General features: G+C 38.6%; 1 protein-coding gene across 2 annotated transcripts; it reads left to right on the top strand.

Moving 5' to 3' along the window:
• Positions 1–48: 48 nt before the first annotated feature.
• Positions 49–20159, top strand: HCFC2 (host cell factor C2). 2 transcript variants are annotated; one of them, XM_075051846.1, is made up of 16 exons: positions 49–217; positions 2282–2430; positions 2823–2983; positions 4039–4247; positions 4748–4832; positions 5907–6010; positions 6597–6785; positions 8035–8220; positions 8641–8744; positions 9768–9930; positions 10952–11152; positions 12376–12446; positions 13670–13807; positions 15169–15354; positions 15850–16135; positions 17207–20159. In XM_075051846.1, the coding sequence occupies exons 1-16, from the start codon at positions 52–54 to the stop codon at positions 17230–17232; spliced, it is 2424 nt and encodes an 807-aa protein (XP_074907947.1). In that variant the 5' UTR covers positions 49–51; the 3' UTR covers positions 17233–20159. The 2 variants fall into 2 exon arrangements, with proteins under 2 accessions (XP_074907947.1, XP_074907946.1); XM_075051845.1 differs by lacking the exon at positions 17207–20159 and having other exon boundaries at positions 15850–17198.
• Positions 20160–24150: the final 3991 nt, after the last annotated feature.

The following is a 24150-nucleotide window of genomic DNA, read 5'->3' as shown; positions in this document are numbered from 1 at the left end:
CCCCCGCCGGCCTGCCCCGGCCGCGCGGTGCATTGTGGGAGTGGCGGTAAGATGGCGGCGGCCGCCGCTGGACTGAGCTGGAGGCGGGTGTCTTCCTTCACGGGGCCGGTGCCGCGCTCCCGCCACGGGCACCGCGCGGTCGCCATCCGCGAGTTGGTCATTATCTTCGGGGGAGGCAACGAGGGCATCGCCGATGAGCTACACGTCTACAACACGGGTGCGCGGGGCGGGGCGGCGGGCGCGGCCCGCCGCGGGCGAGGGGGCAGGGAGCGGGCGGGGCCGGGCCGGGCCGGGGGGGGCCCGGCGGCGGGGCTGTCATGTCTTTAGCTGCCGGTGGACAGCGGTTTCCTCACAGCGAGGGGGGGAGGATCGCCGCCTGCCTTCCCCCCGGACTGCCCGCGGGGGGCTCGGCTGAGCCGCTGGCGCTGAGGGGGGGGACGGGCGGGAAATAGGCCTGGGCGAGGGGTTCTGCCGGGGTTGTGCTGCGCCCTGGTTGATGTTGGTCCTTTCTGGGGAAAAAAGGAACCTGGAAAATCTCTTTATGCGCCTCGCGGGTGTTCTGCTTTCCCAGCCCGTCGTCCTGAGCTGCGGAGTCTGCCCTGGCAGGTCTCGGCTGAATGGCTGCTGACTGGATTAGTCCCCTCGACTGTCCGGATCCCCCTTCTTCCCTCTGGTGGCAGCTCACGAGAGCTGAACACGCAGAAATAGAAATCTTGGTTAGAAAAGTGAACATGTTGGCATTGGGAGCTTTTCCAAACAGGAAGCTGCCCAAGACCGATTTTATTCGTGAAAGATTAGATTCCTAAATAGTTACTGTACGGGATGCTGTATGAGGCTGGAAAACTTCTGTGTAATTTCAGCGCTTGGGCTGAGATGGGGCGGGGGGTTAGGTGACTGATCTGTGCTCAGTCAGCCGGTGTTGGCTGCTGGTGCAACGTACCAAAAGCCTGAAAGTGCGAGCATGTTAACTAGCCTTTTAACTTGCCAACTTTTAAGAATCGTTCAAAAATTATTCTTATCATGTGCCCTTTCCCCCCCTCCAAAAAAAAGATGGTATTTTTGCTGAATGTTTTTGAGATAAAATCTGGGAGCACAAACATGTTTTGGAGGTAGTTTACTAAGAGGAAAATGCTTAGTGTTAGAGTTCTTCCAAGCAAATTTTTTCCATGGTAGCTAAAAGATCTGCTGTACTCGATCACATTTTTTAGGGGGAGGAAAAAAAAAATCTCTTTTAACCTTTCTGTTTTGACAAGTAATGTAAAGAAAGCTTTTAGATATTACAGTTATACTATCTATCAGAACAGATGTTCTGATGGGTGCCTTTTGAGTGAGTCTTAACATCACTTTTTTTATTTTTTTGCCTAGACTTTCTGCTAAAGGTGTTTCCCCTTTGTAGCAGTGACAGAAAGGATCATAACTCAGTTGTTCCGGTCCCCAGATGAGTGTTTGGCCCAAACGGACCTTTTTTTCTCTGGGGGCTAAGATGCAGGGTTGTGACCTTGGCTGCTTGAGCTTGGGGTGTCGTCCATTGCTCTTGCTATGAGTGTGATGACTTCTGAGGAGCTGGCACACAGCAAGGGCATCCTAATCCCCTGCAGCAACATTCACTGGAAGCTTATAATTTCACACGTTTCCTCTTCTTGCTCGTGAAAAAAGAGTAGGAAAAAGGAGGCGATATCTCCTGTAATTCTTTCATCCCGGAACAGTTTGAACACCAATATGCTGCTGCTGGATCAGGCAGTCTTGGTTGCTCTTTCTTGCCTCTGTGCCTTTCCTCTTCCATGTATCAGTGCAGTCCTCTGTAGATGCTAACATTGGTCCCAGAACAGTGTAATTAGGTTTTCAATAGGGCTATTAAGTCCAGGCACACTGCCATGCTGCTGTAGCTCTAATAATTCTGTTTCTAGGGCTAGCTCCCTCTGAGTTAGCGTAGTTATCTCTTTTGTGTGGAACTTCACTTAGGTTCCTCATTAGCCTCTTTTTTTGGCAAGTCTATTAAATTGCTGGGTGACCCTTGGTAACTGACTTAGTTACAGTGACCTTACGTGCTCATTCATATATTGAGTAACATTGATTTGATAGCGGTGTTTGCCTTTCTTTTTATTAAAAAAAAAAAAAGTTTTAATTCAGTTAAAACTTGGTGTCAAACAAACAGCCCATTCACAGTTATCTATGGGTAAAAGGTAATTCTTAGAAAGCAGAGTTGTTTAAAAATACACTTTCCTTCTCGGTGTTTGAAGTATCTTTTTTTTTTTCTTTTTTTTTTTCCCCTCTACTATAGTTACAAATCAGTGGTTCCTTCCTGCTGTAAGGGGAGATATTCCTCCAGGCTGTGCAGCACATGGATTTGTTTGTGATGGTACCAGAATACTAGTTTTTGGAGGAATGGTTGAATATGGAAGATACAGTAATGATTTATATGAATTGCAGGTAGGAAATGTATGAAGATGTTTCAGTTTTGAGGACTACGTCATTTATCTATTTATGAACAAACACATTTTGTGTTACCAACTGAAGAGGAAAGTTCGATGAGCTTTGCTCTGCTCCAGAAAGAATAAACTCTTTAACTAGATTCTGAAGATGGTGGAAATCTAAAGAACTTTGAAAAAGAGACTTCCCTCTAGTCTAAATAAGTATAAAATATTTAACACTTTATGAAGGTTAGCTCTTGCATGTCCCTCCTAATGTATATCCTAAGAAAAGCCCAACATTCCCTTAAAAATAATTCAGAAAATATACAGGTGTTAATATTATCTGAATTCTATTGACAATGAAACACTATAAATGAAGATATGTCTGAATATATTTTTCTTGTCTTTAAGGCAAGTCGATGGCTCTGGAAAAAAGTAAAACCTCAAGCTCCTTCCACGGGATCACCACCTTGTCCTCGACTTGGCCACAGCTTTTCTTTATATGGTAACAAGTGCTATTTATTTGGTGGCCTGGCAAATGAAAGTGAGGATTCAAATAATAACGTTCCCAGGTATGCTGATACACTTTGAATTCAATGTCTTTAAAAATAAATTACTAGATGCGACAGCTTTGAAGAGGAACATTCTAGGGAGGCCGCCCTGCGTACCAAGTACTCACATTTGGATTATTTGTGCAGTGGAGGGGTTACTTGCTAAGAAGCTTAAGTATTTCTTTTGCTAATCCCACAATATGTAACACTGACTGACAGCTCTGACACTTTTGGAGGGAAACCTGAGTAGACTTTGCTGTTTTTCCTAGTATTTGGGGTGATGTTTTCAAGAATGGCTTTATTGTTAGAATTACTTAAATCAGCAAAGTCTTATGACTAATCAAGGAATTCACAATGGAAGTTTCTTTTATAATGCTGTGGAAAACAGTTATGAATTCATCTGGAATTTTTGGAAATAACAGCTGAAGTTGCTTTTATTATCAGCAAGCAGTGCTATAATGCGAAGTTTTATATCCACATTCACCTGCACTTCAGAGCGTTTATATCCACTGAGCTATAAACTGGCAATTTTAAGCTCAGTAAACAAGAGATATCTGGTATGAATGCCAAGATTCAAAGACCATTACCTAAAAATAACTTGCTGATAGATTCAGCAACAAATGGCTAGTTTTCTGTTGGCCAGCCTGAAGACATCAGAAAAGAAACAGCTTCCTTTCACCTTTGTTGCCTTAGAGTTGCAGAAATTCATCTCTAATGTCCCATGTCATCATGTATTGCTCACAATTTTGCAGTTTATTCCAAGCTTGTGCAGATGTAGTAATTTCTGCTAAGAATGTTGTTTACCAATGTTGAATGTTTCTTTCATGTAATATAGTATATCAAGTATGATATGAAAGCATGTTTCCTTAGAGGCAACAAGTTATAATAGTTCATTTTTTGTTTTATATCCATTTATTTTTCGTACTGTCCACAATGCCATCAAAGGTTTTGAGATTTTAAAATTCTACACTCTCCCAAGACAGAAGTCTGTAATACTTGGATGTGGTCAGGGTTTAAAGCTCACTTGTAATCTTGCTTATAAGTGAATTTTTCATACTTTGACAATAATACCCTAGATATTTAAATGATTTCTATGAACTGGAGCTGCAACACGGTTCTGGCGTTGTCGGCTGGAGTATTCCTGTGACCAAGGGGATCTTGCCATCTCCCCGAGAATCTCATACAGCCATCGTATACTGCAGAAAAGATTTGGGAAGTCCAAAGATGTATATTTTTGGAGGGATGTGTGGCTGTCGGCTTAATGATCTCTGGGAACTTGACATAGGTGAGTTGATTTGCCAGTAGAAGTCAGTGCAGTGGCCTTACTGGCTAAGAGGAAAAATTTTAGTATATAGTGATTAATGGCATGATGTGGTGCAGATATTATTGGGACTTACACCATAGTGTTAACCTTTTCTTAATTTTTGGAATTAAGTAGGTACAGCATTGTTTGCATATATTATCCTCACTGATTGTAGTTACACTGCGAGATTGTTTCCATAGAGTGCTTTAAAGCCTGTCACTATGATAACCAAGTTGAATAACCATAATGAAACCATAATATATCTTTTTGATAAACTGATAAACAATTAGTTTGTCAGTATTACCTGTGAATTTTAAAAGAAGCTTTTAGTGCTTGTTATTGCGCCTTCTTTCTTAAAGTGGCCTTCTTGAAAAGGTGAAATTTTGTTTTGTTGAATGCTAGAGGTATGTTCCCTCCTAAAATCCAAGTAGTGAAATATACAGTAACAAGTTTTTTGAGGTTTTTTATTCTTTTTCTTTTAGAAACCATGACTTGGTCAAGACCAGAAACTAAAGGGACAGTACCACTTCCTCGCAGTCTCCATACGGCCAATGTAATAGGAAACAAGTATGTCTGTTGTTAAAAGCTCAACTCTAGAAAGGTACACCTAGTAGGAGAATGATGATGCTTATCCACTACTGCTCAGTATAAACCATCAGCCCTGTAGAATACTTTTCTGCTTCTATTATCCTACCTCAGTGGAAATTAAAAAGTACCATTGTTAATTTAAGGGTATTAAGCTGTGTTTCTGTCCAGCAGGACAGTCTGCCCAACCCACAAGCAGCTTTCCAGGGTTCTTAATTCACCTTTGTGCATTCTGGGGTGGTCTCAGCTGGACCCAAGTTGGCTCTGTCAGCAGCCAAGCTGAGTGCCTCTGTATCTGTGATGCAGTGAACTAGCTATGCAAAGAAACTGCCCAAAGAGTAGAACCAGTTCTAGGCAAAACCATTCCACATTTTTATGGGCCAGTTTTTCTGTAGTTTGTTCCTCATTACTTTGCTTCTTGCCAATATGGTTTGTTTTGGCAGATAGCATTGATAAAGTGGACTTTTAAACATGGGTTTCAAACCATTTCATATCAGTTTACAAGCTGGCGTGAAGAGAAAGAGGCAATGGGGGAAAAAAGTGTGAAAGCTTTGTATCTTATGATCAAACAGCTTAGCTTTTTATGATTTACTTAAAATATTAGTCATTTGTAGCCTGCCTTATGTTTTTAAATTTTGATATCTGACTTAGATACTAGTCTTCTAATTTTAGAATGGTTTATTAAGAGGTCTGCAGTAAAGGGTTGTAGAAATTCTGTGTAAATGCATGATTTTTGGAGAGTATTAGCAGTTTGGTGGTTTGTAAAAAGATACAATATTAACTTCTGTTTCTGGGAAGCTGTTTGAGGAGGTTTGGGTGGGTTTTTTTTCTTTTTTGGTTGGTTGGGTTTTTTAATCAGTTAACTTACTCAGAAATTTCAGAAGGTAGTTGTCTTTCTAAGGACAGTAGATACAAATAAAACCTGCTGTAAACCAGAACTGTAAAGCACTGGAAATTTTCTGTTTTGTCCTAGTTTGAGAGAGCACATGCAGCAGATCTGGATGTTAATTGGCTTTTCTTTTCTTTTTCCCTCTTCCCTCTTTTCCTATATTTCAGAATGTATGTTTTTGGTGGATGGGTTCCACAGTCAGCAGGAGGTGATATTTCTGCTCATGATGGTGAATGGAAATGTACCGGTTCATTTTCTTATCTTAATTTGGGTTAGTGTTTCTGCCTTTCTGGGAATGGGCATTTTGAATTAATACTTTTTTAAGAGAGTAGAATAAATATTTTGAAAACCCTGAGAAAAGTTGTAGGATACACAGTTATAATCCTAGCTGACTAAAGAAGATGCCAGGTTTTTTACATCTTTATAAAGTGATTTTTTTAATTATTTTTCTTTGCACATTCAGCAGGTTTGCTAGTGCAAATCTTTGTTAATACAACTTTAATACTAAGTAATGTAAATACTCCTTCTTCATTTATAGAAGAACACAAGAGACAGATCCTGAAATGAGTTTTTTCTAAACGTGATAGTACTATCCCTGAATCCTCAACTTCTGATCTTGTATTTGCCTGAGAGAGACAACCAGAGGTCAGAAAATTCATCCTGTATTAATTGATCGTATCTTGCAAACTAATTGGAAAGTGACCTTCTCTTTGTAATATTGCAAATTTAAATGCAATTGTCTATAAAACCAGAGGTGATTTATTTTCATTTTCTCTGAGCAGTTAAGTGTATTAACATCTGTATTGCTTGTTTTGGAAAACATCTAGAAACTAAATTTTTTGAGTTTCATTTACTAGATACCACAGAATGGATAGGTCTGATCTCAGATTGCCAGGAGGACAAAAGTAACTTGTTACCAGGGCCAAGAGCAGGACACTGTGCTGTAGCGGTTGGCACTCGTCTGTATATCTGGAGTGGTAGAGATGGTTACAGAAAAGCTTGGAACAATCAAGTTTGCTGCAAAGATCTTTGGTACCTTGATACTGGTGAGTCAGAAATAAACAAGAGACTTGTACTATGTTCCATATTTTATTAACGTATGGGAAGCTGGCATCATTGATGATGAGAACATCAAAAGCTGTAGCAAACTCAAAGATTATTTAAATTTTAAAGCTTATTTAAATGAAACACGCTTCACTGTTGATTATTTGAAGGCTACAGCTATAACTTAAACTGAAAAAAATTAGGAAGGCTTGTTTAAAGCCTCTGAAAGAACTTTGTGGCTAGATTCTGCATTGCGTGCCATAGTCAGTAGATACAAGGTGCTAAAGGGTGTTTTACCTAAACTCAAAGTACCTGGCCTCTCTTCTTGGTGATCTTTTCTGCTGCTACTTACTGTTTTTTACCAAACCTCTCCTTCTCTTGGGATCATTGCTGCTGCTGCTTCCTCATCTCTTGGACTTGGCAAAAAGATACTGTCGAATCTGAGAAAGGACCAAATTGTTCCTGGAGCTGAAGGGAATTCTGGAGCACTAATTACTCGTTAGTAGCTGGCTTGATGGCAGGACACTGAGATGGTATTGGGAGAGAGGGAACTAGAATAGTAATTTGGGGAGGGAGTTGTTGTCTGCTTAAGCAGAAGCATGAGAATTGTTATTGGAGATTGTGAAATGTTTAGGATATCGTGTTTTCTTCCCTGCCCCCCGCCCCCCTTTTTTTTTTTTCCCTCAGGAAGGTCAGAAGATGAAAGAGTAGCAGGGGAGGCATGTGCTTGAGAGTGCAGCCTAGTCAGGTATCAAGGCAAGTGAGAGGAGGAGGTCATTGGCATTGATTCATGCCTAGGCTTCAGCCTCTGCAGAAGTTTGAGGGAAAGCTTGCTTTAGCTACAGAGAGCAAGCAAAAAGGAAGCACAGTCCTCTGTGAATCCTTTCCAAGAATACGTAAAGCTTTAGGAGCCAAAGAGCTGCATGCAGACTTTTAGGAAAGGACAAGGATCTCTTATGTCTGTAATCCCTATAATTATGTATATACAACCCAAAGACTTGCTGGCAGCAGAAGAGCCATTAAAAAACAAAGCATCAAAACTTCTGCATTTTTTAAAACTCTAGAAGGGCACTTTATAATTCTCTGACTGGACTTGCTGCTGTTGACAACTGTTTCTTGTTGAATCTGGTATATATTGTACATAAGTGAAAAAGGAGCTATTGATTTTGCTTGCATTATATAGATATTTCTTAAATGGATAAAGGAGGGCAATTTCAAACATGCCATCTATGTTTTATTGGTTTCTTGTAGAGAAACCTCCAGCACCATCACAGGTACAGCTGATTAGAGCTACCACCAACTCTTTTCAAGTGAAATGGGATGAAGTACCTACAGTTGAAGGATATCTTCTTCAATTACATGCTGACTCACCAGTGCCATCAGTGGCTGGAATACCTGGTACTGGGGTTCCTGAGACATCAGTGCTGAGTTCACAAGGTAGTAGTCAGATGACATTACGCTAATGTTTGTGTAAAGGTAGAGGATTGTGTAAGTAATTCATATGAGTTTGTTTTTTAAAAAAATAATTTTGAGAGAGAGAGACCCTATTTCTTTGGTTATTCCCAAAATGCGTGCATCATAATTATGGAAAACTCAGCTTTAACTTTTATCTGTCAGTTTTGGGCAGCTATCAGAATATGAAGGTATTAGTACAGTGCTGGGCACAATTTGAGAAAAAAAACAGTTGGGAAGGGATTCCATCTGACTGTTTGGCCATGCAGTTTCATTTCAGTCTTACAACCAAGTCTTCCTTGAGGCAACTTTGGGTCTCCCTCTTGCTTACTGGAATAGATTCCAACCATCATTAATATTAGGTTTTATGTAACTGATTGAAATTTGTTTTTGTTTACCTGAAAGGTGGCTCTTCTCTACAGCAAAGTCCACAATCATTGCCTAGTGTCCCTTATCCAGAAATGAAGGTGGATCATCCCAGCCAAACAAACAATGTCATTCCTAATAATGTAAGTGTAAACTGAAAAATGCCTAAGTGGCAAAGTAGTGTGGGAAGCGAGAGAACTGTCAGAAGACTTTCTCAGTTTTAAAAGTCCCTGCATACCTTTTAGGCCTTAGAAAAAAACCAAAATGAAACAAACAAACAAAAAAAGGCACCTGCTGAAGTAGTTGTCTTTTTTCTTACATTCTTTTTACTTTTATGATTGACAGGCAGTCTTTAAAGTCTTCTTCCTGGTAATGCAGAAAGGAAACTGCAACTGTATTGACTTCTAGAACGCTAAATGGGAGCCTGATACCAGTAGAAATACTATTCATCCTCCAAATGTTGGTGAAATTAATGTGGGAGGCAAAAAGGATAAGGCAAATTCCTTCTTTGTTGGTGTTTTTGTGCTAGTCTGCTTAGTTGTAGGTTCCTACTACAGTATAAACCCAATTATTATCTATTCTGGTTGTGCAGTTGTACATGTTCCACTGTTTTGCCAATTTAAATAAAAGGGAGAACAAACTCTGGCTAAAGGATTACATTTTTAGAAATTCAGACTTTTTCTTAATTGTGTAGGGCCTCAGGTCTGTATGGGATCCATAATGTATTCTTGTAGAAAACACATGTAGAAGTACTATAAATTTTACTAACAGTAGAAATATCTTAGGTATGTGCCAGGAAAGCGAAGGTTGAAAGCCTCTGTAATTGTGATTTTTCCCATCCCCTCAAGTACCCGCAGCAGACTAAATGTATGCGCCAATGAACTTCCATGTAATAACCTAAGAATGTGAGTTCGCTCTCAGATAAAATTCAGTATGTGTCAGGGACACTTCCAAGTCAAGTTAAGAGTTTGAGTCTTTGTTTTATAGTGGCTAAGGTAGGGTGGATTGTGAGGTTGGTTTGGTTTCTTGTTTTAATTTAAAGTGCTAGGGGGATTTGTTGGTGAATTTTTGTTTGTTGTTTTCGAGCAAGCATTTTCATGCCATGTTTGCAACTGAAATTTCTGAACTTTGCAGTTAAACATTAACAAATGTGTTGTTTTGGTTAGGTCCAAGTTTCCCTTTCATCCAACTCATTATTAAAAGTAGAAGGAAAAGAAAAGGTTGCAGCACCTGAAAACAAGATTACACAGGAGACTATGAAAAACCATGCAGATGCTACAGGATTCAAAGAATCAAATGCCCCTTCTCTTTTGCCTGTTTGTACTTCAAGTAAGATAACTATAGAATAAAAATTAATTAAAAAGTGAGAGTTAAAATTAATCTCATAAACTTTAAATAAGATTATTTCTGTCTTGCAATTTAAAAATATTTTAGAGGCCTTTGTAGTTTAAAAAAAACCAACTTGTGCCAGTTATTACTGTACATATTTTTAGAAGATACAAGGAAAAATGAAATCTTAAGTTGTTTGAAGTATTGCAAGGGACATGAAATTCTCAATATATTCATTATTATGATGGCAAATGTGTCTCTTTAAACATAAATAGCAGTTTTTAACATCAAAGAACAGACTGACAGGGCCAGATTCACTTTACAACATTAAGGTAGTAGTAACTCCAGGCTCTCTTTGACACTACTTCTGACTGTTAATAGCGAAAAGCTATTAGCCGATGTAAAATTTTAGGCAACATAGAGAGGAGCATGTTTCTGTCTGACTGTAGAGGAAATAGAAGATGACTAGGCACTGATTTAGGCATTTCACTGAAGTGCCTTAAGTTCAGTGTGGTGAATCCAGGCTCAATCACCTGATCTGTTTATATCTGACTTTCATGTAATTTATAGGTTGTTGGATTTTCATTTTCTTCACAGTGTAATTTAAATATTGTGTGGAAATTTTAGATCTTAGCACTAAGTGAGAAACAGACTTCCACAGTGGTTAATCTTAAGTTGATTGTTACAAATCTGTGATACTGATTTGTGTGGATATTTTATATTAGGATTTTTTTCCAAATTAATCCTTTCATAACCAAATAGATACAGAATAGCAAGCTTAAAACAAGTGAAATTGCCATTTTAATATAACTGTTTACATATATCTGTTTATGACTGTGCAGGCAGACTCTTGTTAAGTTACATACCTAAAGAAAGCATTAGCAATTAATATAATCACATCAATTCTAATCTAAATCTGAGCTAAACTCTGGTTTTATATGAAACTAAAGCCATTAGATCAAGCTGAGATTTGTTAGGTGTTATCAGTATTGAATTCTGGTTAATATTTTCTTTTTTTAAGGTCCCCAGACTTCAGCAAATGTAGGTGAATTACATGACTTGGACAAACGAACTGTAAATCCTGATGCTTCTGTATCCAGTACTGTCTCCAGCACACAAACTATGGTAACCCAGCAGGCTGTTAAAACTGAATCATCAAGTACAAATGGGGCAGTTGTTAAAGATGAAACTTCACTAACAACATTCAATTCAAAATCTGAAGGTTTGAAATGTGTTTCACATACTGTATTTTGAGCCATATATATCTAAGGCCATCAGAGTTCCTCTAGTGTGGTGGGATTCCCATCTTGACTAGTACCTGGGATTGAGATAGAGCTTTGGGTATTGAGGACCTTGGGCAGCCTGGATGATCTCTGCTATGATTTAAACATCTTTTAAAATCAGGATACTCCTTCTATATGTTTGCAAACCACTTTGTTTCCTGTAAATGAAAAGTCATTTAAATCTTCATTTATGCAGAAGCCTATTTTCTAAACGGCAGTGGCAGCCAGTTTTGGTGCCCACAGCACATTTGCTTTCATTCAGTGATTGTCTGTTTATTTAGTCAGCAAAAGACTACAAACCTTAAATGATTTTGATTTTAAACAATTGACCTCTGTAACAAATATGGCCAGTTCACGTGGCTAGCTCACTGCTAGTCAAATGTGGTGACCTCTTCACAGACTGCTTGAAATATCTGAAATAAGCAGCAATGCAGAAACTAAACATATTGGTAGTTTTTCAAGTTTTGTTTTTCATGAATATCAATCATCAGGCTGTGCTTGCTATTGTTTTGAGTGTTAACTAAAGAACTGTATTCTCTTATTGACACTGTGTGAGTAGTGTAATTTTTACCAAACAGTATTGTATTTTAAAAGCAAAACCCAGAAACACAAGTATAGAATACTAATATTCCTTTGTGTTGTTCATGTGCTTATGTGCTTTGATTTATCTTTTTTAAGATTCCATATTAAATTTAATAAATGTTCTTTTCCCATTTGTTAGGATTGTTTAAAGATTAACTGCTTATGTTCAGAATTCAGACTGTATTGATGTCAGTGCATTCAAATTAAGATTTCATGCTTAGACTATTCATAAAATGTCATCAGTATGTGCTTCAATCTGGCATTTAGATTATTTGTTCACAAATACTTCATATTGATTTCATAATTCTGTCACTTTTTAGGATTTTCTGAGTCCTGCTTTCTGTTTGTATTATCTGTAGCAGCCTGCGATGCCAGGCTCTTACAATTGTTCTATGAATATGACGCAAGCCAAAATTAGTTGGACTTGTTATAAATAGAACTGCATGCAAAAGAAGTCTGAGACGTGCTTTTGCAACAAATACTTGTAGATGGCTGTTGAGGTCGCCTTTCATACTCTGTGGACTTTGTGTTAAATTTTTTGTATCACTTAAGCTTTTTAAATATAACTTTTTGTTTCTAGCTGCTGAAACTGCTTATATCATGCCTTCGACAAGGGTCAATACTGGACAGACAAATGATTCACACTCCTCTGTAAGTCTGACAAAGTATATGCTGTATTTATTGTTCTGTTGATTAGTTGTAAGGTCTCTCCTGTCTTCCTTTAATTATATCTCTGAAAGAAAAGCAATGTATATTTAGGGCTTGAAGTGAATAATACAGGGGTAAGCATTTCTGTTGTAAAACTAATTGCATTGTGTGTGTTTGATTTGAGTCTTAAGTAGCAGTTGTGTAGTTGGGAGGAGATCCAAGTATGTGTTTCAGCTGTTGAATCATTTTTATTGACTGGCACAGTGGAATGATCTCTCTGCTTCATGATGTGCAAATGTAAAATGTTCTTCTGTATGCACTACTGAATTTAAAATGAAGTATGATCAGACTAGTGTTAGCTGGTGATCTGTAGGTTTGAAACGTAACTAAACTGACATCTTGATGTTTTTCCCTAGAGGAGATGGGGACTGGCTATGCAAGCTGTAAATACTGCCTGAAAAAGTAAATGCTTCCTATTTCACCTGCTTACAACTTAATACATAAAACCAAGGTGCCACTGTTGCCACCAAAAGAGAGGAGCTAAGGATGGGAAGAAGCAGCTGCTACTAAAGGGTTGGGGTGCTTTTGCCCAGAGCAGCTACCACTCCTGCCCGTTTTCCATGCTAGCAGGATAGTGGCCTGTCTGTGCTGGGCACACTGACCATGCAAGCACCCTCCCTGGTGCCTGGAGACAAGTGAGAAAGACTGTTTGTCTTTCTGGGCCAGTCAGGAACAGTTCCCATGCCCTCCATCACCATTGCCCCATGCCACAAGCAGAGGCCCTGTTCTCAGCCGCAAGCAAGTTCAGCAGCGCCTTGGAAGAGAGTATGTTTGGGGCTGAGGTGTAGCTGAATCCCAGGTAGAGCTACTGATGTTGGACCATGTTACGGAACTTTCTGACCTCTGAGTGAAATTAACTCACAACTACATGCTGCTACGGACACCTAGTTCTACAGCTTTAAACTTCTTCCCCTCCCTGTTTAAACTAAAATGTCAGAGGTGACATTCCAACTGTTGGGTTTTTTTAAATGATGGACTGTGTCTAAAGCAATGTGTAAGAACCCGTTGGTTTTGAACAGTATTTTAATAATACATGTATATTCATTTGAAGAAAGTAAGACTGCTATAAAAGGGGGTTGTCTCTTACATATGCTAGAGTCTTCACTTTTTTTTTTACATTACATTGAAGTATGGGTAGTCTACATAATGTGTTCTTCAAACACTAGAAAACTTCACAAAGACAGATGGCACCGGTGAAACCAAGAGACCGGCAGTGGTATGATGTTGGAATTTTTAAGAACAACAGCGCTGTGGTGAGCCAGTTCTATTTGCTGCCAGAGGAAACGCTAAGCATCTCTAACAAGGTAGCTGCTAATTCTTCTCTGACATAACTTGCACATACATATCGCATACATATTTTGGAATCTGTTGCTCTATGGTTGACAACAAAATGTGGGGTTTTCTGATACTGCAGCAGGACCTGGTGCTTACAGGAGTTTTGTATTTTGTGACCAGTAGTTCCTCATGTATTTTGCTCACTTTTTTTTTACTATTTCTTAAACCAGATGAATTTTCTTCTGTTGTTTTTGTATGATAATATGGAACATCTTATTTTGCTATTGCTAATTCTTTCCATATTTCTATTTCTAGCCTTAAGAAAGAATATTAAACTTAGTGAGCTTTCAAACCAGTGAAGGTTCTTAAAAACTAAAAACCTCACAACTTCTTAATACATTATTTCAGTACAGCATCGAAATGTTTCGATCAAAGTTTCTTCTCTGTTTCCAGAATCTTTGCTTAAAAATTGTTAAAGATACTAATAAGACATAGGCTAGGCTGTTTAAAAAGACTGGATATGAAACTGTAGTCGGTTTTGTATTAGATTTCTCTAACAATGTTGTTGCATATATAAGTTTATATATGAAAATGCTATACGGGTGAAACTTGCAAAAATGTTGCAGTTTTGATGGTGAAAGTGTAAATTAATGATGTCCTAGCAAACTGTAAACAAAAACGATGGGTATATGTTTTCTTGAGACAAAAAGAAAAGAACACAGAATGCTTTCTTTGAAAGCACTTCCCTATAAATATTGCACAACTTAGTTTTAAAGAGTGTAGTACATTTTACAGTGTTTACATTGATTGTGATTTCTTGTACATTATTCAGAAGGAAAATAGTTCCATTGGAAATTTCAAGGATGCATCAATGCATATTTTAAACATGGAAGTACAGTAGCACATAATGTTTCAGAAACTTCAATGTTACTAATTTGCAGTGCTTTTCTTTAAAAACATTTTGATTATCTATGCAACAATTGCAACTCTTAACTGTAGGAATAACTGATTTTGAAGGAAAAATATTTTTTAGGACAGAAGAGTATGCTAATTAAATCATAAGCTATACAATTGGAATTGCTACTTTGCTTTTACTTTCCCAAGTAAAAATAACCAAGAGGTTCAGTTCAATTTAAATGACTGAAAAATGCAGGGGGTGGGTGAGTTAGAGATGTAGTCCCATATTGCATCCTAGATCAGCTGTTTTGAGCTGAGCTAGTGCCTCAGTCAGAACCTTTTTGTAAATTCTGATTTAAGTACAAAAGTATTAGATTTTCAGTTTCAATTAAACTTATTAATCTTCAGTTTATTGCTACCCACTTTATATTTTTTTAAGCTAATTGTGTTTAGAATATTTTAAAAATTAACACAAATGTTGCTTTATTTTCAGATGGAAAGTGCAGATGTACCAGACTACAGATTACTTAAGAAACAGGATCTTCTTCCTGGCACAGTGTACAGGTTCAGAGTTGCTGCAATTAATGGCTGTGGTGTTGGGCCTTTCAGTAAAATCAGTGAATTCAAGACTTGCATTCCAGGTTTTCCTGGAGCTCCTTCAACAGTCAAAATCACCAAGGTGAGACATATAGGTAATTCCAGTACTGATGTATGAAATTCTGGTCACAAGCTTAATCTCAGAACTCTTGGTTTTTGTTGGTTTGTTGTTGTGCTTTTTTTCAAGTTAAAATTGTCATATAAAATAGTGTCAAATGCTTACTTGGTTAATTCTGGTCAATGTAATATTCTTTAAGAAATTTGCTATAAAGAATTATTTTAAGACTTAATGATCATGTTACCAGATACACATCTTACTCAATCATTTGATAGTTGCCCCATGAGTTTCTCTTTGTGCATCCTTAAATCTATAGGGCTTTACCATGCCTTATTAAAAAAGTCAAAAGACACATCCTTACTTCCAAAGACTGATGATGTTAGGCTAGAATTTTCAGATGATCTTTAGAGCTTTTTTTGTATTTTTATGTATATATAATTTTATATATATATATATATATATATATTTGAGTATCTAATGGTTACCTACATACTATCACATTTCTCCCTTTTTCTTCAGAGTGTAGACTGTATTCATCTTTCTTGGGAGCCTCCTGCTTCACCTTCTGGAAACATTTTAGAATATTCTGCCTACTTAGCAATCCGTTCCACACAATTACAGGAAAATCCAAGTCAGCTTGTATTTATGAGAATATACTGTGGTCTTAAAACATCATGTATAGTGACTGCTGCCCAGCTTTCAAATGCTCATGTTGATTACACTTCCCGACCTGCTATAGTGTTCAGAATTTCTGCAAAGAATGAGAGAGGATACGGACCAGCCACGCAGGTTCGATGGCTTCAAGGTAAAGTCGGTGTCAGACGCAGCATTTACATGGGCTGTAGCGGAGAAAATGGTGTATTGTGTCTCTAGAACCAATACTTTTTTCAGCAGTGCATGTGAAGTTCTTGAAATGTTGTTTTGTTCCTTGTAGAAGTTTTAAGAAAATCTAGTTGTTGAATTTGGCATAACATTTAAATTTATTTTTTTTTATATTTGTTCACAAGCAAAGACAAGCAAGTACTGGAATGTTGGTTATTGAGTCTTACCCAGTCCCTCAAATAATAGAAGCCTAATAAGCTTCTGATTTCCCTGGGCTTTACTTCAGCTCAGAAGTTTTTCATTCTAATAAGAAGTAGTCCAGTTACATGCATGGGTGTAATCAGGTTTTTTTTTCAATCTTTTCCCCCTCCTTATTAGCAAAATTTCTCATAAGGTGATGTCAGGTACATTTTTGTGACACATACACACTTTAAAGTCTGTATTGCAGCCAGAAGAGGTTTTGTCATCTTGTCCCTGCACTTGAATTTGTACAGACTCATGATGAGTTGGGGATTGGAATGGATCCACTGAATATAAAGATTGGCTTTTAGCCTGTTCACTTCTGGCTCACGTTTTAAATAAGCCAGTCCAGGGGCTCAAAACAAGAAGTTTTGCTGGCTTCTCCTCTCTTCTCCTTTCTGGCTTAGCTTTCTGCTGGTTGTGAGCTGGCTTTGCTCAGCAAGAGGTCCTGTGAGCTTGGAGGAAGGTTAGGAAGGGCAGAGCAAGGGGAGTGTGGCCACCCCCTTGGGGAGCAATGACCTGTGGTAGTGGTTTAGCTGACCTCTTAGTTTGTGGGCTGTGATCCACAGGGTGTGGTTAAAAGCGAACAGTTGGATACATCACTGCTTGCTTTTCAACCTGTGTTTTTCGAAGATGGAGAGCAACAATGAAGAAGCTGTCTTCTATAATGTTTAGTATTCTGATGCTGGATTGGCAAGGGTTTTGACTATGATCTGTATTCCAGAACTCTGAAGCAGTAGTTGTTTGAAACTATTTGACCATGTACATGATGTGAAATTATGAAACGTTTAACAATGTCTCCTTCTTTTTGCAGATATGAAAACATCAAGCTCAAAGTAGAAACAACATAATGAATCTCGAGTTTCGAATGTAGTGTTTAATGTAACTCTTGTACTATTTGTAAATGCTACAAATATTTTATTTTTGCATTGTTTTTATCTTAAAAATGTATAACCTTTTTTACGTTTGAAACATCAGCGTTACACAGCCTTGCTCAGGTATGAGTACCATATAGAAACTATATTGAAGATGGTGGGGTGGAGGACCATACTCTATCCAGTAGCTCTTTTTGGTAGTGAAAGTTAAAATGTAAAAAATACACAGTTTAAAATTAAAATTAAAAATAAATAAAGAAAAAATTGGCACATACAGTAGTATTTGAGGTAGAGTCCCCATGATTGCTACAGATCTTGCATAGATAATTCATAAGACTTGATATATGAGCAAATTCTGTTTGGTTTCAGTTCCTTATACCACATTCTTCATTGTGGTGCCTGAGTACAAGGCAAAAATTTCCAGTTATTATATAGTAACTTAAAATGTATAAATATTTTAATATATACTTTTTTTGTAAAGAAATGATTTTTCTACTATTTGTAACAAATATCTTAATCTTGAAAGATATCCCCTGAAGATTTAAAAGGAAAAAGTTAAACTTAGTCATTTCTCTTATTACAAAAAAAACATAAATTCATTGTAAATGCACTACTAATATTTAGAATTATCCTTTTGTAGTTGTACAAATCTCAAACTTGTAAATACCAATGTTTACAAGAGACCTTTCTGGTCTTGTATTAAAACTTCCATGAGATTCATTCTCTTTTTTTTAAATCCATATGCTTTGCTTTTAGCATATGCTTGCTTTTTGCACTAATAATAACTTACCTCATTCCTGTGTTTGTAATCACTTGTGTTGCTTCCATAATATTTCTGTAAAACTTCAATCTGAAACTTTTAACCAAAGTTTAGAATACATGGTAAGCAATTTTGCACATATTATATGGCAACTTTCAACATATTTATTCCAGTTAATCTTCTTAAGTGCTTGTTTGCTTTACCAGTATATTCTACCAATCAAGTTCAGTATCTCCCTTTTACTATGCATCATTTTACATTAACTAGCTAGCTGATAAATTCAACAAGCATTACTTCTAGGAATAGGTTGATCCATTCCTATGCTAAAAGAAAAAAATTGTTCACAGTAGTGAAATAAAGGTAAACATTTTAAATGCTATTTATGTATCTATATATAAACCTATGTTTACCAAAGTGTAGAGGAAAATGGCTGAGTTGGACAAGGTCACTAGGTGAATAGATTGAGGCACCTAAATAAGATTTATTTTAAAATAAAACCTAAATTATTTACTGTGCAATGAAGTTTATACTTTGCACTTTAATTTTGCCCCGAATGCCAAAAGACTGTACATCACGGTAGAATTTCTTGCCTCTGCCAGTTAAATTTGTCTTAAGAGCGTTTGTAAATATATAAACTAAAATAAATGATGTGCCTGGTTCGGTGGGAGAGGTATCACTAAAATATTAGAGATTTAACAGCTCAAGTATCCTAGAGCAGATTTAATAGCCAAGTTTTAGCTACCCTGAAAATCAGGGTTATAATGGAAGTGCTGATACAGCCTTAATTATTGCAACACATCACATGCTATAATAGCATATAAAAAGTGCTGGGGACCATAAATCGCTATAATAGTGTTAATTGTGGCACAGGAGTAATACACATGTGTTTACTCCAGAGAAGAACCTTGTGTTAATGACAGATATCCCAGATTCACTTTAAACAGTGTTTATAGTATGAATGTATAGGACTTTTCCTGAAGTTAACTGGCTTTAAGAAATTTGTGTTTTAATGGTCCATTTCATCAGCTATGATCTCACTACCAATACTGTCTGATAACTAAAATACCGTACACATGAACTGTTAACTAGAAGAATAGAACTTGGTTTTTCTTATTAGTACTGTGAAAGAAGCCTTTAGAGAAAACACTTGTGGCTTTGATTTTGTTGGTTGATAGCTGTGATTGTAGAGTTGTTATTTAAGAATAAAATCTGTTGGGTATGTCTGGGTGGAGTTTTTTTGCACTTAGGTTCACATGCTTTGCACAATTTCTTTTTCAGTGGGTATGTCACAACTACCAAAGGGTAAAACTGTGGCGTTTTCAATGAAAGTATAATTTCCTTGTAAGTGTGCTTTCTTCAGCTGACTTGACATAAGATGTCACTTTCTCTTCTTTGTCCAAGCTGGGTGACGTTGAATAGTGATCATATGCAAATCTTCAGTTCCTCACAGTTTTACTTTCAAATGAAATTGTGGTACATGCTGTAAAATACACTTCGTGGTCTGTTTTTTAGAACTGTATTTATAATGTCTAAGTCCCACCTGTTTGCCTATCAACTAGATATCAGACAAATATTGATTGTTTGATTTTAAATTTGTTTGGAAGACTGTTGACATCAGCTCTTCGAGAATCTGTGTTATCCATTTATTTCATATATCGCTAAAGGACATGTAACAGAAGCTGAAATCTATCAGATGACAGTATCCATATTGTAGAAATGTCTAGGTTTACTAAACTCCTTAGGGAAGTTGTGACTGTGTAAGTATAGGACAGTTGTGCCAGTTACGGCAGACACTGCTACAGCTTCACCTTAAGAATGTTCTTGTGAAAGTGGAAATGAAGTGAACAATAACCTACACTTTGTGTTTTCAAAGTAATATAGCAATATCTTTTGAATGTAGTTTGGAGTAGAGCACATGATTATGCCATAAACTCTGAAGATTAAATAAGTATTACTGTTGTTATCTGATATTTCAGGATAGCGAATTTGACGTGAACTTAGTCTTACAGCCTGTTACTTAATGACCTCTACAAGGAAACTGACATTTTGTACAATTCAAGTTGATCAGTCTTATTTTGAAGCATTGTTTGTTCTTTGTAATAAAGTGGTTGTCCTATCAAATGCATTGTAAACACTGAAGTGTATGTCTGCTTTTTCAAAGGTGTACGTGTGCAAACTTCCAATTTCTGTCCTTCTTTAGAAAAGGGGATGATACAGAGAAGACAGTGAGTATATTTGTCTTTGGGGGAAGGGCAGTTTGACGATAAGCATTGTAATACTGAGTATTACTCTTTCAGAAAAATTATTTGCCAAGTTACTTCTTAGGTTTTTTTCTTAGTTGAGGTTCCCCAGTTTCCCCGCCCCACCTCCTCCTGCAGTCACTGTGCTCTCACCGTTCCTCTGCCCCCTTTGTGCCATGCAGCTTGCTGGTTGCGGCCTCTGAAATTAAATTTAGAAATTGCTTCCCCCGTCTATACAGCGGTTATGTTGCTGCTGTTCAAAATGAGTGACAGAGCGATTGGTATTGCTTTGTTACAGTTTGTTAAAAAGATGGCATATGAGTGAGCACTTACCGCGCTCAGGAGGCTTCTAGGAAGGGCGTGAATTGCGTGAGTGTCCAAATGCCCAAAATGTCACAGCCTTAGGGCAAGTTGCTAAACTTCTGTGGCAGTTGAATACAGGGAACTCCTGGGGAAATAAGTAATAACGTGTTTCTAGGAGCAGGGGAGTGAGTGAGTGAACTGAAAGGTCTACAGGATTGTTTCTAGAGCTCTTTAAGAGACTTAACATAAGAAACTGCTAAAAGCTCTCTGCTCCAAATTGATTCCTTCCTTGTGTTCCGAGCTATTACAATAGAGTAACTATCTGTCTTATTTTCAATTATTTGTGATCCTTGCATTACTGGAAAACAAGTAGGGAAACCTAAACCATCAGTGAAGAATTCCCTCATTGTCCTTTGCTTTTTTCTTTCTGTTAATAAGATTCTCAAAGTAGGAGTTATTTTCTCTTTAAGGCAGACTTGAATTTGTTGTATTAATTTACCTTAAAAACATCTCAGAATTGTTTGGTTTTTTTAATACCATTAGCTGGTTCCTAGTGTATTTGTATAACATTTTCTAGTGAGGTAAAGGCCAGGGCTTTTATTCTGTGGCTTTCAGTTCTGACACTGAAGCATTTCCAGATTCCTAGGGCAGGGGTGGAGCCCTGACTGCTGGCGTTGTGTTAGCAGTTAATGTGTTCCTCGTCCTGTTAGTAGTTGCAAAATCTTCATTTTGGTGTGCTTTCCATTGATCTGAAGCTAAGTGGAGATCCCTTTTATTAGAAGTTCCAGAAGTTAGTCGAAAGATGAGCTCAAAATGGATCCTCTTTCTCCATGAATGAGTCTTTAGGATACTGCACCTCCAGTGCTTCCTCCAGAGAGAGGAAATCCCCGCAGCGTGCTGTGGGGCAGGTGGGGGTGAGCTGGGCATGCAGCTAGATCCCAGCGTGAATGAACGGTGGCCGGTCTCAGCCGGGGAAGTTCTCGCACCTACAGCCCCTTGCTGTGGCTTTACCCAGGCCTGGCCTGGGGAACACCGCTACGATAAAAATCACAACCCCAGCCCAGGTGTGTTGCCTGGCCCGAGGACAAGCGGTAGGGAAGGGTCCAGGAGGCTGAATCCTCGTCTTCCCCAAACCAAGGGGTGGAGGTTGAACCCACTTGGAAACAGTCTCTGGCCAAGCGTCAGCCCCCAGCCTGGGTCGGGGGAGAGCCTCGGCTGCAAACAGCGTGGGTACCCAGGACCGCGGGGCTCGGTGCTGGAGACCCAGCGCCCTGGGCCCCCTTCTCCCTCGCTGTCCTTGCCCGCACATCCCCCTGCCAAGCGCAAAAGCCATCGTTTGGCCGTGCTGCTGTTGTCAGTAGTGGGAATTGCTGCACAGAGGAGGAGGGATAACGGGAGACTCACGCCTGAAGGCATGAGGCAGAGGGATGCTGCTGTGTTTTAGGCACCCAGTTTAATTTCAGATTCTATGAGATGGTATGAGTTTGCTCTGCTGGGCTCATCAGCTGAGCAAAGAGGCAGAAGGAGGAGAGCAGAAGAAAGGGAGGGGCTGGGCTGCATGGGGGGGGAGACAGGGAAGGAAGAGGAGGGCTGAGATGGGAGGAAGGCCCAAGAGAGCTCTGAGTTAGTGGGCCCAGCTATGCCTAATGCTCGGTCATGAAAATCTGGCATCTAAAAAGGTGCTAAGTGGTTCCTTGGTCTGTTCCCGAAATCCTTCAAAAGCCTGAAGTACTTCACATTACTTGTTGCAGTTACAGCCCTGCTACTAACAAACAAAAAAATCTGCTGAATTGGGGCTGGGCTTAGTTTGCTGTCATTTTTTTTATTGAGGGGGCTCTTGCCTCTTGCAAGCATCGGCTTTTAATATATGACATAATTGCTAAGTTGGTACAGCAGCTCCTTAAAATGAAAATTAAGGCTTGGATATAGGATCTTCAAAGAGAAAAAAAGACAAAGCATTTCAGTGTGTGCCAAATGGTAAGTAGTGTTCAGAGAATTATTTCTGTATTTGATTAAATTATAAAATACTGTCATCCACAGATGGAAGTTATTGATATACAATTACTTCCAAGTGATTTTTAAAAGAGGCACACTGGGTATGTATGTGCCCTCTTAGGAGGTTCAAAACCACCAGTTCCTTGTTTTTGTTTGCATCCTCTTTTTTTGTTTGTAGTCTCTCATTTAAATGGTTTTTGCCAGGGACTCTTAACTGCCTTTTAGGATAACCACCTCGCTCTTACATGCAGTGCTGCTAATTCTCCTTTAACAAAAAGTTATTAGGTACAAGTAGTAGCTTGTAACTTTTGAGCAGCATAAAGAAGTACCCCAATATTTTCTTTTTAGTAGCAGCTTTGTAATTATTTCTCCATTGCACTTTGCCTGAGTAGGGAGACTTTTAGATGCTGACTTTATATGCTGTCTGCTACAGAAGGAAAATGTTCCAAGCCTAGGAACAACTGTCTTGGAAAAAAAAAAGACTTGAAATTTCAATCTAACAGATTGAGGTGTCACCTACTGACACTATAGCATAAATGTTTCATTATAAATGCAGACTATTTATGTAGTTATTATTGAAAGATTAGTTACTGATATCAGTTTCTTGTATTTGTGCTGCTATTGGAAGGTTAGGAAGATGAAGTTGCTGTAGAAAGGTGCTGCTGAGCCATCTGAAGCAACGTGGGAGCTGCCATGCCAGACAATACAAAAATGCCAGTTATTGTCAGTATTTCTTTTTCTGGGGGGTACAGAACTTGATCTCACTGCATCCACTCAGGAGACGTTTTGGATGAGTTTCAGCTGCTTGGCTTGTAAAACGTGGCTGTTGCTGCTGGTTTTGAATAGAGTAAGAGCAGACTCATCCTCTGATGCAGCCCTCCCCAGACCCCGCAGTCTCCATGTTCTCATCCCAGAGTGACGGAGCCCGTTTCCCCGTAGCAGAAATGCTTTCCAGCTGGCTAGAGGTGAGATTTCAGATCCTTTCCCTTCTCCCTCTGTGCTTAGCTCTTCCAACCGGCTGGCTCCAGGCAGCTTCCTGCTCACCAGGTTGCTTTTCCCGATGTGTTAGATTACACAGGGAACTCAGGCATCTGGGTGGGTTTGGATTTCATGACCGGGGCCAAGGAGTCAGACGCTGCAGAAGCAAACCTGTGCTTCCCAGAGTCCTTCATCTGCGCTACGCTCTTCTCACCAGTGATGGGAGATAAGCTCTGATGGGGTTGACTATTTGTCTTCACGCAGGGTGCAGGGAGGAGTAAAAATGCTATATACTCCTCCTAATTTGCTGTTGCATAAAATGGCATCCACATTTTAGCTGCAGTTGTATTTTGAATGACAGCATTTATATCTGAACTGTGAGTCTTAGGTGTGCTGTTGGAAGTTGTTTTTATTTGCTGTTCCTGCTACTGTTTCCTTTCAGGTGAGAGATACTCTCATCATCACAGTTGTGTCTTTTCAGACAGATTCCCTGCCCTTATTTACTGAATTATTTTGTTGATTTAAAAAAGGGTCTTCTGTAGTTTTGCCTTGTTTCTACCATACTAAAGACACACCTGAAGCAAATACATCTAAGAAATTAGTTTTC

The sequence above is a fragment of the Buteo buteo genome, chromosome 19 (assembly GCF_964188355.1).
Source record: "Buteo buteo chromosome 19, bButBut1.hap1.1, whole genome shotgun sequence".
Lineage (NCBI taxonomy): Eukaryota > Metazoa > Chordata > Aves > Accipitriformes > Accipitridae > Buteo > Buteo buteo.
The sequence above is the reverse complement of the archived record's forward strand: the minus strand, read 5'-3'. Positions and strand labels throughout refer to the sequence as shown.